At 44.2% G+C, this 15,351-nt stretch overlaps 1 protein-coding gene across 8 annotated transcripts in view; it reads left to right on the forward strand.

Moving 5' to 3' along the window:
* The window catches only part of LNX1 (ligand of numb-protein X 1), a 167,567-nt gene that overhangs the window by 76,222 nt on the left and 75,994 nt on the right, over nucleotides 1–15,351 (forward strand). The window contains exon 1 of one of the 8 annotated variants that reach the window (XM_010966090.3): nucleotides 3,772–4,091. The exons of the other annotated variants lie outside the window; for them this stretch is intronic. Within the exon in view, the coding sequence (XP_010964392.2) occupies nucleotides 4,000–4,091 (92 nt within the window). The 5' untranslated portion in view covers nucleotides 3,772–3,999. Of the gene's footprint in view, nucleotides 1–3,771; nucleotides 4,092–15,351 lie in introns of those variants that run through there. 8 annotated transcript variants of the gene reach the window in all.

Consider the following 15,351-nt stretch of genomic DNA (forward strand, 5'->3'; position numbering starts at 1 on the left):
GTCTCTTGACCCAGGCCAGCAGTGGGAGGGTGTGTGGAGGCAAAGCTTTTCCTTCCTTAATCCTGAGTGGGAGTTATGTTAGCCTCAAGGCGCCATCTTCATTTTGCAATATCATCATCTGCATATATAACATTTATCAAGGATCCACAAGAGGCCAGGCCCAGAATGAGAGAAAAATCTCTACAAGTCATGATTTCTGCCTCTGGGAAATGACCTTTTAGAGGTGAAGGAAGAGAATTTGAAAACACATGCATGTTGAATTGTTTCTTGGGACGAGTCGCTTTGCCCTGTAATTTCTCTCTCGTGGCAGTTAGTAAAAATGGGAGATGATAAAGCTGACCCGTCTTCAGTGTTTACGACCTCGGATAGAGAGCTCGTTGTTCAGTTTTGAAAACAGCCCTGAATGAAAATGTGATGTCACTGGCACACCTGACTGAAGGCTCTCCGGGGTTATTTTCTTGATTAACTTGAAACCCAACGTCCTGGAAGTTTCTTCTCCAAAGACCTACCCTGGAACTTCTCCTGACCTTCTCTTCCCTCAGGGGTTCTTTTCTGTAGTGTGTTTAGTGCAGCACAGGCTCAGCTAGCTGTCCACACGGTGGGGAGGGGTTTACTGCTGGAGAGAGGATCCAGGGGGGTGTGACTCTATAGAACGGTGGGTGGGTGACAAGTTTTGTTGGTCATTACAGCCTGGCTCAACATCTCCACTCACTGTGCCTGACATACATCCTTCATGTGACTTTCCAGCCTTGAACCCAGCTTCCTCCTGGCCCTACCTAGTAGAGAGCTGCTCTTTTATCTCTCCTGGGCATGGAAGAGATGAGGCAGTTCCCTGCATTACTTTTTGAGAGAATTATTGAGTGTCCATCAGATTAATCTCCAAGTAATTCTTTAAAGAAACCACATCATCCACAACACTCATACCCAGAAAGCTCCCTTACGCTTTTCCTTTCTTTCTGGACATTTATTATTTATATGTATAAATATTTAACCCCTGCCATGGCTCTTGTAAAGTCTGAAGTCCTTTTTTGCTAATTTGCCTGTGATCAAGAAAGACTGGTCCAAAAAAATGGACTCTTTAACTGAGTTGAATTCTCTTTCATTCAATAAACATTTATTGAGCATCAACTCTGCTCTAGGCACTGTGGTGAGGATATAATAGAGAACAGGACCAGCAGAACTCCTGCCCTCAAGGAGTCCCCTGTCTAGTGAAAAGAAACAAGAAAACAGGAGGTGATTGGTCATGTCTGAGATGACATTGAAGAATAAGTAAGAATCAGACAGGCAAAGGCTGGGGGCCAGGATTAGGGTTAGGATCGTTTGCTGCAATCCATGACCATTTGAAGGTGGGATTTTTATCCCCAAGGGATTGTATTAGTTTGGATTACATCAGATGGCAGGTAGTAGAAAATTCAAGTTATATTGGTTAAACTCTGTAAAAGTTCTCTTTTTCTCATTTGACACAGCGTCTGAGGCTAGGAAGTCCACAACTCGTATGATGTTGCCTTGATGCCATCAGGAATCCAGGCTCCTTCCTCTTTTCAGATTAGCACCATGTGTCACCTCATGGTCTCAAGATAGCTGTTCAAACTCCAGCATCACATCCAAGTTCTAGGCATAAAGCATCAGGCAGGAAGGGCAAAATACAATATGCAAACAGAGACTCCCTCCTTTAAAGAGCTTTCTGGGATGTCTCACCCAGTAATTTCTTCTTAAAACTCATTGGCCAGCATTGTGTTACATGGTCGCCCACTTGTGGGAGAGACCAAGTACATTACCACCATGAACAACCCTGGGGGCTGTTACAAAGAAGAAGAGATTAGACGTTGAATAGGAAAGCAGCAGTTTTTGCAAGAGTGACAGAAGCAACAACAAAAAACAGTACCTTTATTTCTGTATTGTATTCATACCCAGCAATGTCATAGCCTTTTGAAATGCAAGGTGAAAGGCAGGCATTGTTCATTTTCCATAGAGACTTGGAGAAGCACCATGACATGCCCAAGATGATAAGAAATACATCTAGTACACCTTGAAGCCCATGCCTATATTATATACGATGCTGCTTATGAGTTATGTGCTACACAGTAGATCCTGGACATTCAAGAAGAGTATGTTCCAGGACTCTGTGCAGCTCTGTATGCAGGAAAGGAGTGTACCATGTCATGCCCCTAATAGTGCAGCAGGAAAGAAAAGCCAGGATGAGAAGAGCAAAGCCTCTTGGAGACAGGTGCTGAGCTGCCAACTACGCTTATCCAGGATCATTAGTGGCTATTAATAACGACATTTATAGCAATAGCTAACACTCATTGAGTCTTTTGTTCTTATAGGCATTATTTCATTCCACCTTCATAAAAACACTGTGAGTTAAGTATACTATTGTCTTTCCTTTACAGAGGAGGATACGGAAGTTCAGAGAGGTTAAGGAACATGCCCAGTGTCACACAGCTCCTACATGGCAGAGCTAGGGTTCAGACTCAAACCTGTTTGACTCCAGCATCTAAGTTCCAAACCTAACTTCCTCTTTCCTGCTCTTCACCAGCTCTGACACACTCTTGCATACCAGACCTAAAGGAAATGGAATTCAAATTAGGGCCTTAAAAATTATAAATTAATGGATGTCAGGCTTTATCAAGGTTGCTTCTCTCCGATCCAAACTGTAGAAATTAAGTCTGTACCTCCTCAGGGTCTAGTGGAGTTTAAGTCTTAGCCTTGCCTCAGGTAAATGCAGATCTCTGACGCCAGATTCCTACACGGTTTATTACAGTTGGTCTCATCCCATAGATTTTTCTCTGGTCTTCTTCCTGTGAAATGTAATTTGCTGTAATAGCTTGGTTGTCATTAATATAACTATCCCTTTGAGCCATTTCTATTAAGATTTAGGCCTTCAGTTAGCAAGATGGATTTTACTCTTCTTAAATATGGAGTAGGAGAGGAGACCTGGGGCTTCTGGGGCATTCCAGAGCTTAGGCGTGCAAAGTCCTGGTGTTAAGGAAGGTAGTAGAGTCTAGAATCACAGATCTCGAAGCTGGAAGAGATGGTGTGGTCCAGCTTCTGCAGAACCAGGCTGATAAGGCTTTATTGATTCCATTTCAAAGATGAGATGACTGAGGCTCGGGGCTTCAATGAAATGCCCAGGATCCTACAGCTAGTGAGAGGGCTTAATTCAGTTACTCAGGGGAGCAGGAGGAATGGAGCAACTCCCCCCCCCCCAGAATATGAGGCTATGCACTGTTTGGACAGAATTTTATGTCTGTCTATCAAGGTTCTCTGTGAGTCTCAGAGAGAATGACACAGCCTGTTCTTATATAGGGACAGTTTGCAAAATTAACAAGGAAGCTGTCACTTCTCTTAGCCTCTGTCAGTATAGTCGGGAGAGTGACAGGGAAAATATCTTAAATGCATATTCTAAATATACATGTAGAGTGGGGTTGGTTCGTATTAACATTCCTGTGTTGCAATATCTGAGGAAGGCTCACTGTAAGCTCAGATCTCCAGACTGTGTTCCAAAGATGCTAATTTTGTCCGGGGTCTTCCTCTAGCAAGCCGTAGGACAGCTTTTGAGCGTTTGCTTATTCACGCGGTGGGCTCCAAACGTGCCATGTTCATGCCCTCTTCCAACACAGATTAGCTTCCAGCCCATCTGCTCCCAGCCAGTGATGTAAATGTACCAGCTGCTTCCCGAGAACCAGTCGGCATCCTGCAGGAGGGGCAGGTCCCTTTCCCGGGCATCAGCCTGCTTGCTCTCAGCCTAAGCCTTCTCGCCAACCATGGTGGGTTCCTCCGTTCTCTCATCTCCCCATCTGAGAATCAGAGCGCACAGTCCTCTTACGGGCCCGTGATTTATCAGCGTGGCTCAGCTAAGGGCTCTAAGTCTCATTCTCTGTGATCTGCTGATTGTGGGAACATGGCAAGTGTGTTTTAAAGGGGCTGGGCTGGGTTGGGCCCCTGCAGCTGACGGAGAGAAGGTGGCCAGGAAGAAAGCAGCATCCTGCTTGGAAAATGAAGGCACTTCTGTTGCTGGTCCTGCCTTGGCTCAGCCCTGCCAACTACATTGACAATGTGGGCCACCTGCACTTCCTGTACTCAGAACTGTGAGTCCCCCTCTCCCCCTGCCTGCCTGTGTTTGTGTGTCGGGTATGTCAGGGGTGGGACCTGAGTCCATTCCTTGGCTGGTATGTTTGTTTAGAGGAATAAATGCCACATACACTAGATGCACTTGGACAAAACACCCTGCCAGTGGTTTAAAGCAGCGTGCAGAGCTGTCTGTGACTTAACAAAAAAACACCATCTTACTGATGCAGTGCTTTCCCAATGAGGCATTTTTTTTCCTGCTTCTGTGCCAACACTGCTTTCTTTCTTTCTTTCTTTCTTTTTTGCTTCTCTGCTTTTTCCTCAATAGATGTGTCTTCTCTTCCTTCCATAAATAGAACCAAAGAACAGTTAAGAACAGAGCCTGCATGCACAGATGTTCACTCTCTGTCGGGCATTTCTAAATTGTGACCAGATATCATCCCTTTTTGAGACAGTCTCCATGCCTGAAAACACATGGAGTATCAGTACAGGGGCGAGACAGCCCTATATGGAAAAAATATACATCCCTTTTGTTTTTATTTTTGGTAATGTTTATACATGGAAAAGCAGAACAAACCATGCAGGAAACACCCATCTTCCTGTCACCTGGATTTAGCAATTAACATGTTGCCAATTTTGCCTCGTTTATTTTATTTTTTACGGAAGTGATTTGGAGTCGATTGCAGTCATCGTAACATTTCATCTCTAAAGATTTTTACCATGCATCTCTGAAAAAGAAAGACATTCTCCTCCATGACCTGTGTCCATTTTATAAGAGGAAATGAGTCATATCCCCAACCTTTACAGTGATATTTTTCTGGCTCTTTTCATTACTAAGCTTTGAAAGAGGATTGCAGACTGATGCGAATAGCTTCTAGCAATCAGATGAAAAGTGCTGCCGTGTGTGCCTCAGCGTTTGGAGCACTTGCAAAAATGTAGTCCTCCTTACTCACCAGACAGGTAAAAAGAGCAAGAGTTGGCTTATGTGTAAATTAGAGTCAGTGGACAAATGAAAAGAGGGACATTAAATACAGTCCAAGAACCCAGACTAGGAAAGCTTGGCTGGTCAGATTTAGATAGAGATCCCCACGTGTTTAGATACGTGGTGATAACCAGTGCCTCTGTTATAATTAGCCAGACTAACCAATTCGCCCAGCACAGTAGATGCTCAATAAATACTCAATAAGTAGAGGGAAAAACGAATAACCTGGGTCCTTGGAGGCAGGTCATTCGTTTTGAAGACTCTTCATTTCAGGATTTCCTGGTCCAGTTTGGAGAAGAAGGTTCAAAGAGAAAGTATCTGGCTTAAGCCTGTATAGCGAGCATCTCTGGGTTGATAATGACATTGTGGAAGCTCTTCTAGAAAAATATACAATGGCAGAATTAGTTGGGATTGTGAAAAGTTCCCTTCCTCTCTCTTGATGGATGCTGAAATTGGTATCTCTGAAATCTGGCACCAAAGCATGCCTCCCCATCCTCTCACCACCCACCACTGCCCCACCTCTACCCTGCTGGCCTTTAAGCTGCTATGTTAGTTTCCTAGAGCTGCTGTAACAAATTACCATAAATTTAATGGCTTAAAACAACACAGATTTGTTCTCTCATAGTTCTGGAGGCTAGAAGCCTGAAATCAAGGTGTCAACAGGGCTACACTCTGTGAAGTCTCCAAGGGAGAATTCTTCCTGGCCTCTTCCAGCTTCTGGTGGCTCCAGGCTTTCCCCAGCTTGGGGCTGCATGACTCCAGTCTCTGCTTCCACCTTCATGAGGACTCCACTGTGTCTGCTCTCCACCTCTATGTCTTCTCCTCTTCTTAGGAGGATACTTGTCATTAGATGTAGGGCCCCTCTGGATAATCCTGGATGATCTCATCTTGAGAAGCTTAGCTTAAATGCATCTGTAAGACTCTTTATCCAGATACGGGCACATTCACAGGTTCTGGGTTACGTATATTTGGCGGGGGTAGGGGGCATCATTCAACCCCTGACAGGTGCTAATGAGGAGCCTTTCCATCGTTACTTTCCCTTTTATAGCCTAATTGAAGGAGGACTCTTTATATTGGCTTACAGCTTCCTTTTCTACAAGTACATGAATCAAAGGCAACTTCTCTGTTGAATAACTGAGTGAATGGAAGTAGGCCCTTCTTTCTGAAATGCAAAGCCATCCAGGAAGCATGATGCCAGGAAAATGCTAGGACAGTGTTCCCGAACTGATCTGAGCTTCCTGTTGCTGGGGATGCTTTATGAGAGTTCTGTGCAGCAAGTCCCTGGTGCTGGTGCTGATAATGAACTAATCAGTGAATTAATGCCACATTTCAGGTACTGTGGCAGGTGCTGGAAGGAACACAGGCAGTAAAAAATTAATCATGGTGCCCACCCTTGAAGAGTTGAGAATCTAACTGAGAAGAGACAATTTATACAGATAAGAAATATAAACAATGATCCAAGGCATAAGGGGGTGAGTCTTTACAGTAGGGTAGGTAATCAGTTGAGAGGAGGTGGAGAACATGCATTTCAGTGAAATTGATCAGAGAAAGCATCTGGAGAAGTGGGAGGTTTGAGTGGCATGTTGAAGTAATTAGGGAGGAATTAGACACAATCAGAGCTGGACAGAGACAGCGTGTCAGGCAGGGTCAACTGCACTGGCAAAAAAAGGTTGGGAGGTGGCTGTGGGTATCGGAAACATTTGGAAAACAATTGAGAGCAGTGAGTGGCAGTGCTGGGTCTGCTTAGAGTTCTTGGAAGCAGAGGCCATGGGGAGGGGAGGTGAAGACCCTTCTCTTGCCACTGTGGCTGCTGGGATCTCGAAGGCCGAGTGGACTCACCGGGAAGAGTGGGAAGCCAGGCTTTCTCCCGCCACCCCAGGCTTAGCTCTGGCATCCCGGCCTTGGGTGAGGCTTGTCCTGTGTCCCTGAACTTCCAGACCCAGAGCTCCTGGGTTTTCCTTTCTCTCTGACACCAAGGTGCTCAGCCTGGATCCTGTTCCCTAGGGGCCCAGCTGGAAAAACAGGAGCTAATCCTGTAAACAGAGTCGGATTTAGGATATGGCCCCTGGGGGTCACAAACTCAAATGCCTACAGAAACCAGGAAGGAATTATTTAAAATATGTGAACCATTCAGGTATGAGTCCAAAGGAAGTGGTGAGGCGTCTGGTCAACTGCTGAGAGGGGGTAATATATATACATACCATATATATATATATATGGTATCTAAAGGCTTTCAAATTCAATTTAACCCAAAATAAAACAAAAACACCTTGTCCAGTCCAGCAGATTGCTTCAGCCTGCCTGGTTTGGCCTTGAGAGCCAATAGTTTATGACCCTGGTAGGCCCCTTCCTTAAACATGTCCATTGGCACCTGTGGCTATGACGCAGAAGAGAGTGAATTCCACAGAAGCCTAAAACCAGAGTATTTGCTATAAAGGAGTCCCAATCCATAGGTTAGGGGACAGGGAGTCTAGGATTGCTCTTGGGGTCTACAAAAAGCATACCATAAGGATCAAAGGCAGTGCTTTCATCTACAAGCCCTCACCCCTGAACTCCCACGAATCCTTTCTGAACTTCCTAGACCCTGAAGCAAATTTAGGAAACAGACTTTGAGTCTCATGCGTACGAGCCTTCTTATCTTTCTGGACCTATTTACAGCCCCACGCATGACGAGACTTGTAGGTGAAGGGGCAGCGTGGATTCTGAGGACCACTCACATAAAAACTGAGGGCTGGGTTTTTGGTTTTTTTTTTAAATACAGATGCTTAGGCTCTAAATCAATTCACTAAAACAAAAATCTTGGGCAGGGAGCATCTATTGTCATCCTTAAGTTCCCCAGGTGATTCTTATGGGGGCCATCCTATTTTGACTCTGAACAAGCTCCGCACGTGATCCTTAAATTGGCACTACAATTTAAGAACCCTTAAATCCAGCTCAGATGGTGACTCAGCCTGACTTCCACTGTGGAAAACATCCCTCCGCTCCCCGCGTCTTCTCTGCTGTGTATCCTCGGCAGCTTCCATCTCCTCTGCCTGGTGAGTCCTTAGAAGGAGAGCTTTTTGAGAGATTTAATTTCTGTACACCTAGCTGCTGCCCAGGGCAGGCGTAAGTTGAACTAAACGAAGTGAATTTGCCTTATGTCTTGGCCAGTTCCTAAACATTGTAAGCTGTGATCAAGAAGACCCTGGTTTGGTTTCTGTGGAAGGGAGTGTGACCCTGCTCATAAGGATGTAAGCTGGCCTCATCTCAGGTTTTGCAGAAAGCAGCACTGTGCTGAGATGGTCGCTGCTCTGGTCAATGATCTCCCATGGCTTTTGTAACATCGTTTTAAATATTCTATTTAGCAAGAATCCCAGGGGGGAAAAAAAACCTTAGAGTTTGGTGGGCTGGTAAGATGCATTTTATGGTGCCCTTCAACTCCCAAAAGCCATTTACAGAAAATTGAAGGTTTTGTCATCTTTCCCCAGCCTTTCAAATTTCTAGCTCCTACAGCCCCTGAAGATACTTCTCACTTTGTTTCATACTCTGGTGGATGCTGTGTTCATGCCCATGGTGTCATGTCTGAGCGAGTTTTGAGTAGGCGTACAGTCAGTTGGAGCCTTACTTTTCAAAGTAGGTAACAGTCCTTTGTTTTTGAGATGCAGTTATCAATAAGACAGCCAGGCACAGTCGTTGGAGGATGACAGGTTCCTAAAACTAGTGCTACTGCTAGGTATCTGTGTGGCTTCTCAGGAAGTCAGGAAATGCTGCCTTTTTCTAGCTTACAGTCAGATATTCTTGGCTTGGAGCTGGCATCACTATGAAGAGTATCTGTGCCAGTATCTGGAGAGAAAACTTACTCTTTCCTGACCTCTGTAGAGAGAGCAGCTCTAAGCCAGGAAGGTTCATTCCCCCTGGAGTTTTATGCTCGGGAAATTAAAATGAGCAACTCCAATTTTGCAACTTGAATCACTCACGGCTGTGGAAGGATGTCTCCTGGAGAAACTGCCAAGAGCAGCAGGAGTTATGAGGCAGCCCTGTGTGTGTCCTTCCTGGGAAGAGGGGTAGGGTCGGGAGTCAGACACAGAACACCCACCAAGTGTCTCGGGTCCAAGGAGCCCAGCCACCCACCACTTTCCTAGCAGAACTTTCCCAGGCCAACCTGCAAAACACACCTCTGACAAATTCTCCTGTCTTTGTTGTGGTTCACAGGCCAAAGAGAGCCTTAAATCACAGCCAGCTGGGCATTCTGGGCTTTCAAGTGAGGAGAGAGCTTGCTTTAGTTTCGTATATCATGCACGAGGCCCTGGCCCGACTTCTCCATTTCGCCTTCTCCAGGTAAAGGTCAGGCCGCTGCACCAGCTTCTCCCTGATGGCTTCAGCCAGACTTGGCCATGAACTCAACAGCCTAGGGAAGCATCTCTTTTCCAGGCTTTGTACTAAACGGAGATCCACACAAGGCACGTCTAGGTTGTTGCTGTAGAAACTTCTTGCGTGAATGAGGAGGAAGAGGGGTGAGGGAGAGGAGCACAGTGGGATGACCTCAGCATCCATTTCCTCCTCACTTCATTTGCGCTGTGTTAACTACTCCCAACACTTTCCAAGTTTAAACCAACAGGGTGAACTCTACGAGCTTGCCAGGAAATGCCTTCCAAGTTGAGTCTCAAAGAAATTGTTTCTTTTTCATCAAAATTGAAAAGGATGAAAAAAAAAAAACAAAACTGCTGACCTCTGATTTTTCTTGTGCTATGTTTTGAGAATCTGAAGACGAGTTTAGATTAGGATTTAGAAGGAAGGAGGTAGAGTTTACAGAGGAAATGGGGTGAAGTGGAGATATCCTACTCCAGTGGTCCAGTCTGGGGGAGCAAAGCCAGAGCCCATCTGGGTTCAGTGATTCTCAGGGTCTTTCAAAGCATTGCAGCTCAGCACATGTCTCATAGGGCATTTTTCCTTAAATCTACAAACTTGTGTATTTGGAAGGAAATTGAAGCCGCATGTTCCCGATTCATTTACACTTAACTCATCAAAACGGTGCTTTGTAATGATTCTGTGTCCAAAGACCATAGTGATCCTGTTTAATGGTCATATTTTTTTCTCCTTGGGAATTAACCAGTTCTCTTTGGCCAGCGGTAAAGCAAACCATTTGCTTTCTGGTCCCAGTCCCAAACCATTTGATTTCTGATCTAAATGCAAAACTCAGGGGGCTTCAAGGCACCACTCCAATGCTTGGGAATTTGTGTCTACCTTTCTTGGTGTCACGTAACTATGTCTGGTGGATGAAAGACAAAGTGAGCTTTTTGTAGGGGGGTGTTGTTACTGGTGGGGTTTTTGTTTGTTTGTTTTAACCATCAGGCCTCACTGATTACTTTGTGTTTGATTTTTATTTTTAACTTTTTATAATGAAAATCTCAATGGAAAAGTGGAGTGTAAGGAATTCCCCATGTACCCTAATACCCATCTCCAATAATTTATGATTCATGGGTATCTTTTTTGATTTATATCCTCCTTTGGAGCAAATCTCAAGCATAGTTAATCTGCAAACATTTTAATATTTATCTCTAAAGGATAAGGATTCTTAAATGTAACCATAACACTAATATCACACCAAAACAACCACACTTCCTTAATATCAAATAATCAGTTCAAACTCCCTGTTGACTCATAACTTTTTATTTAGCTCATGATTCAAACAAACTATAAAGTTTACACATTGCAACTGGATGCCGTATCGCTCAAGTCCTCCCAACTCCCTCTGACTCCACTGAAGCAAAAGAGTTCTTGAGATAAATTCTGAGGAAAATAGCTTTGGCAAACTCCAAATAACTGGGTTAGTAGCTGAAAAAGAGAGAAATGCTGCAATTATTTTAATTTACTATCAAGTTGAGGGAAGACAAGATCAAAAACACTGAAGAATGTATGAATTTAACTAAGTTTGACCAAAATGGGGTTTTTTGATGATGTCACACAGAAGCTTTAAGAGGGAGAAGTTAAAGGGGATGGGAAGTATCTGCTCCCTAAGGTGATAATCTCCCAACTTCTTTCATCACAGACCTATATCAATAAACTTGTTCATATGTGTGACATATGTATAATTCTCTATAAATTACATGCACGTATAACAAGACATACAAAAATATTAAAGGGTCAGAAGATTCTACATAAGAGTTCTATTACAGTCCCCCCACATTCCTCATGGGTGTCATCACTTTGGAGACCACCGCGGAGGAGCAGGCTCTCAGGACTGGTTGGCATCAGAACACAACCCCTTCATTAAAGTAAACAGAGGACATTTCCCACTACCAGTCTGTGGGATTGGCCTTGGAAGGAACGGGGCAGGAAATGGCCCATGTCTGCAGGCCAACAACAACTTGCGGGCAAGAACCAGACATCTTTTCTCTTAGTTATTTTCCCCCTTTTTGACCATCATTCCTTCATTTACATGGCCCATGTGTTCCCCACTCTCTTTCAGCTTTCTTTACCCTCGACCACACCTGCTTTCATAAATGCCAAGAGTGGGTCCTGTGGGGAGGGTCCAGGGTTGTGAAACTTGAAGCATTTAGAACTTGAGTCCTCTTTTCAAAAAAAAAAACCCACGATCATGAATTCACAGTTGCTAGGTCCCCAGCCAGGTTCTCAGAGGGGCTCATGCATGCCTTGAAGTATAATCATCAGTCTTACAGTAACCCCCTTTGCTGCATGAGCACTGAAATACCAACTGTGTATCTGCATGTTCCCCTCCCTCCTTATTTCTCATTCTCCTTTATTTCCCTACAGAACCAGCTCTGGGAATTCTGGTGCCCCTCTAAGCCCACTTCTCCTATGTTTAACTCTTGTATGTCCGGAGCTAGAACAGTCTTCTGGATGCACCCTCTTCCTTCATAGCAGTTCTACCCGGAAGAGGAAGAGGGAGGTAGGAGCCAGGGCCCCACGACCATGAGTAAGCCCTTTTGTCTTCCTGAGAACCATAATCAAGTGGCCCACTGGAAGGTTGGAGGTGAGATAGATAACTTGGTGATTAAAGGCACATGCTCTGGGGTTGGGCTGACTCAGTTTCTGCCAGCTGGGAAACCTTGGGCAATTTACTTAACCTCTCTGAGCTTTTCTCATCTATAAATGGGGGTGGTAACACCTATTTCAGATTGTTGTGAGTATTGAATGCAATTATATAAAACATTTAATGCAGTTCCTGGTACATATCCAACCCTGAAATGACAGATTTCATTATTAGTAATAGCAGTAGTTATAAGAATACTTCATCAATTCTAAGACACTAAATAGGAGGCAGGCTGTATCTTATTCATGATGCCATACAAAGATAATGGACAGTGCCTTTTTTTCCTAGTTCTGTAAAATAATGGTGTACCTACAATAGATGGAATCCGATTTAATGAAATTTGATAATAACTAAACTTCATCCTTGGTGAGCAGGGACAGGCTGAGATCAGGAAAATGGAGTTGCTGCCACCACATATTCCTTCCTTTCTTCCCTCCCTCACTGAAAAGGCAGCTAAGTGACTTGCCTGAGCTGAGAAAGGGGTGATTAGCATCTCAAGGTGAAGCCTGGGGGAGAGGCCTGAACCATTTGTCAGTGGACCATGCCCCCCCTCCCCCGCCACTGCTCCACCTCCACAGATGGGTCCTCTCTGGACTGTCTCCTACCCTTCCTCCCTGGAGTCATTCCTCACTTAGCTCCTTGTCTTGATACCTTGACCTGCATCTCCTACTTCCTTCCTCTCTTCCTTTCCTACCCACCTTCCCTCTTTCCCAACTTAAGGAAGGCTGGATCTAGCATGTTATTTGGCTGGTGGACTCTGTGGCCCAGAACTGTAGTTTTTGTAGAGTCAAAGGGGGCTGTGGAGATGATCCAGCCTGATCTGGCCATTTTATAGAAGCAGAAACTGAGGCCTAGTAATTCACCCAAATGACTCAGTCCTGCCAGTAACAAGCTATGTAACCTGGAACAAGTCATGACACTTTGAGGGAAACAATGATAATGCACTCATTATTTTAATGTGTCCTCAGGAAACCATAAAACTAGAGGTAGTTGTTAAAACTTCAAACTAACAGCTTTGGGCAAAGTGATGCCATAGATGTGATAAAATGATGCACGTGACCACACACATTGCCTATTAGGAATTGTGTGTCCTCTGAGGGTGTGTGACCATCTGGGCATGCTCAGAGAATGCAATTTTGTACAAATGCAACCTGGGGCCATCTGACAATAATAAAGCTTTACATTTGCATATGGCATTCCAAGGATTTTCATATAATTCCAAGGATTTCATATCCAAAGATTGGGGGCAGAGAGGCAGGGCAGAACACAATCATGAAGCAGTTACAGGCTTCAGCTGATCATGATTAAAACCGTGGCCTCTGAAGTGACTTAGATCTGAGTTCAGGTTCTGGTGCATCACTTATCAGCTGTGTAACCTCAGATAGATTAATTACTTATCCTCAGCTGGGCCTCAAGCCTCTCATCCTTAGATCAGTTCTTAACCATATTCTTACCCCATGAGGTAGGTACTTAAATATACACATGAAGCACTTAGTAAATGCTTGGGACAGCATAAGGACACTGCAAACATTAGCCCTGGTAATGATAGATGAGCTACTTCATTTGAACCTCATAGCAAATGCAGTGAATGCCCATCTTCTTGATGAGAAAATTAAGATTTATTGAGGTTAAGGAAGCTCCCCTAGACGATCCAGCCAGCCTGGAATGTAGGCATCCCGATACTAGGACCAGGGCGTTTTTCTCCACTGGTTCTCCTTTGTTGCCATGGAGATGGTGTTGCTGAGGTGTATCTCAGGTTGCTCCAGGCCTTTGCAATTCATTAGAGCCAGGCTGGGGGTCTGAGATGGATTCTGAACCCAGAAAGTAAACTGCTTTATGGATGAAATCTTTCTGGGTGAAACATTTGGGTCGTTTCTCTGGCCATTTAAAACTAAGCTGGAGACCGAGCTTTCTATCCTGTACAACTTTTTTTTTTTTTCCCCACTGGAGTGAGGCATAAGGGGGCAGACTACAAGGGGTCCTAAAGACGTTCTTTAAAGTGGTTAGCCAAAAATGTTTTTTGGACTCATGAGCTAATTGATTATAGATTAAAAAGGATCAAAGGGATTCTGATGATTCCAGATACATCTGGAATAACCTTCCCTCCAAGATGCTGCTACAGTTGTTATTAAAAAACATCTGGGCACCATCAAAAGTGGAAGCCTCCTCCACCCTGCTCTCCCCGTGAGACAAACCCTGTGAAAGTCTGAAATGTCATCAGGGATGTGCAGGTTACATAATGTATGATCACGAGCATAGACCTGCCCCTTACTAGGGGCGTATCTTTGGGCAGCTGCCCTAACTTCTCCGAGAGCAGCCTTACAGGGTGAGTGAGGACCAGGTGAGGTCATGTAGCCCCAGTACCGTGTCTGCCACATGAGCATTAATGACCAAGGGTAGCTCTTTTTATACTTCTGTCTTTGCTACACTACAAGCCAACTTCCTTTCTTTGCTCCCTGCACATTTTTCTCTTTAAAAAAGATACCCATGTGGTGTCGGTGTCTGATAACTGAAGGCTCCTCCCTGAAGAGGTAACCCCTCTTTTGGTCTCCTTGGATTCTACTCAGGACAGCAGCCCAACCCCATCAGGGAATGATAGCTCCTTTTAACATTACAAAAGAATGACTAACCCCCTGAGAGGTACTGATTCTCCATAAAAAGCCCCCAAACACTTGGTCTGTTTCAGAGAATTAAAAAGTCCAAATGGCAACTGGACAGGAATGGTGTCAAATACAGGACTAGGGAAGGTGAAGGAGACAAAGAAAAAGTGTTCTCTGCAACTCAGGTATAGTTTAATTACAAAATAACCAGAGAGCTTAGGCTATGGTCAATCTTTTTTTTTTAATCCTCCGTTCAGCTGCTTGGTATCAGTAAAGAAAGCATCGGGGCGATGAATTTGTTTTCCACGTTTCAGTTGGATTCTTTGCTCATACATCCATCTCTTACTTTCTTGGTGTGGTTGGTGGAGTTGGATCAAGACACATAGACCTCAAAGGAGCCCAGTGATTGGGTTCTCCTTCAGATTCTCTAACATTTCACAAAAGCAAGGAATTTCCGTTCATTAAAATGATACCTTACAGAAACAGACTGACAGCTTGATCCAGTAGACATAAATTAATATTCTGAAAAAAATCCAGCAAGACACTTCTCAATTCTTAGAAGTTCTTATCCCCTGTTTATCATTTTGTTTTATAAGTGATTTTTTTCCCCAAATGAGACAACCATTGGTAGATGAATTAGTGTGCTTTTAGTTAATAATAAAAAG

Source organism: Camelus bactrianus, chromosome 2 (assembly GCF_048773025.1).
Source record: "Camelus bactrianus isolate YW-2024 breed Bactrian camel chromosome 2, ASM4877302v1, whole genome shotgun sequence".
In the NCBI taxonomy this organism is placed as follows: domain Eukaryota; kingdom Metazoa; phylum Chordata; class Mammalia; order Artiodactyla; family Camelidae; genus Camelus; species Camelus bactrianus.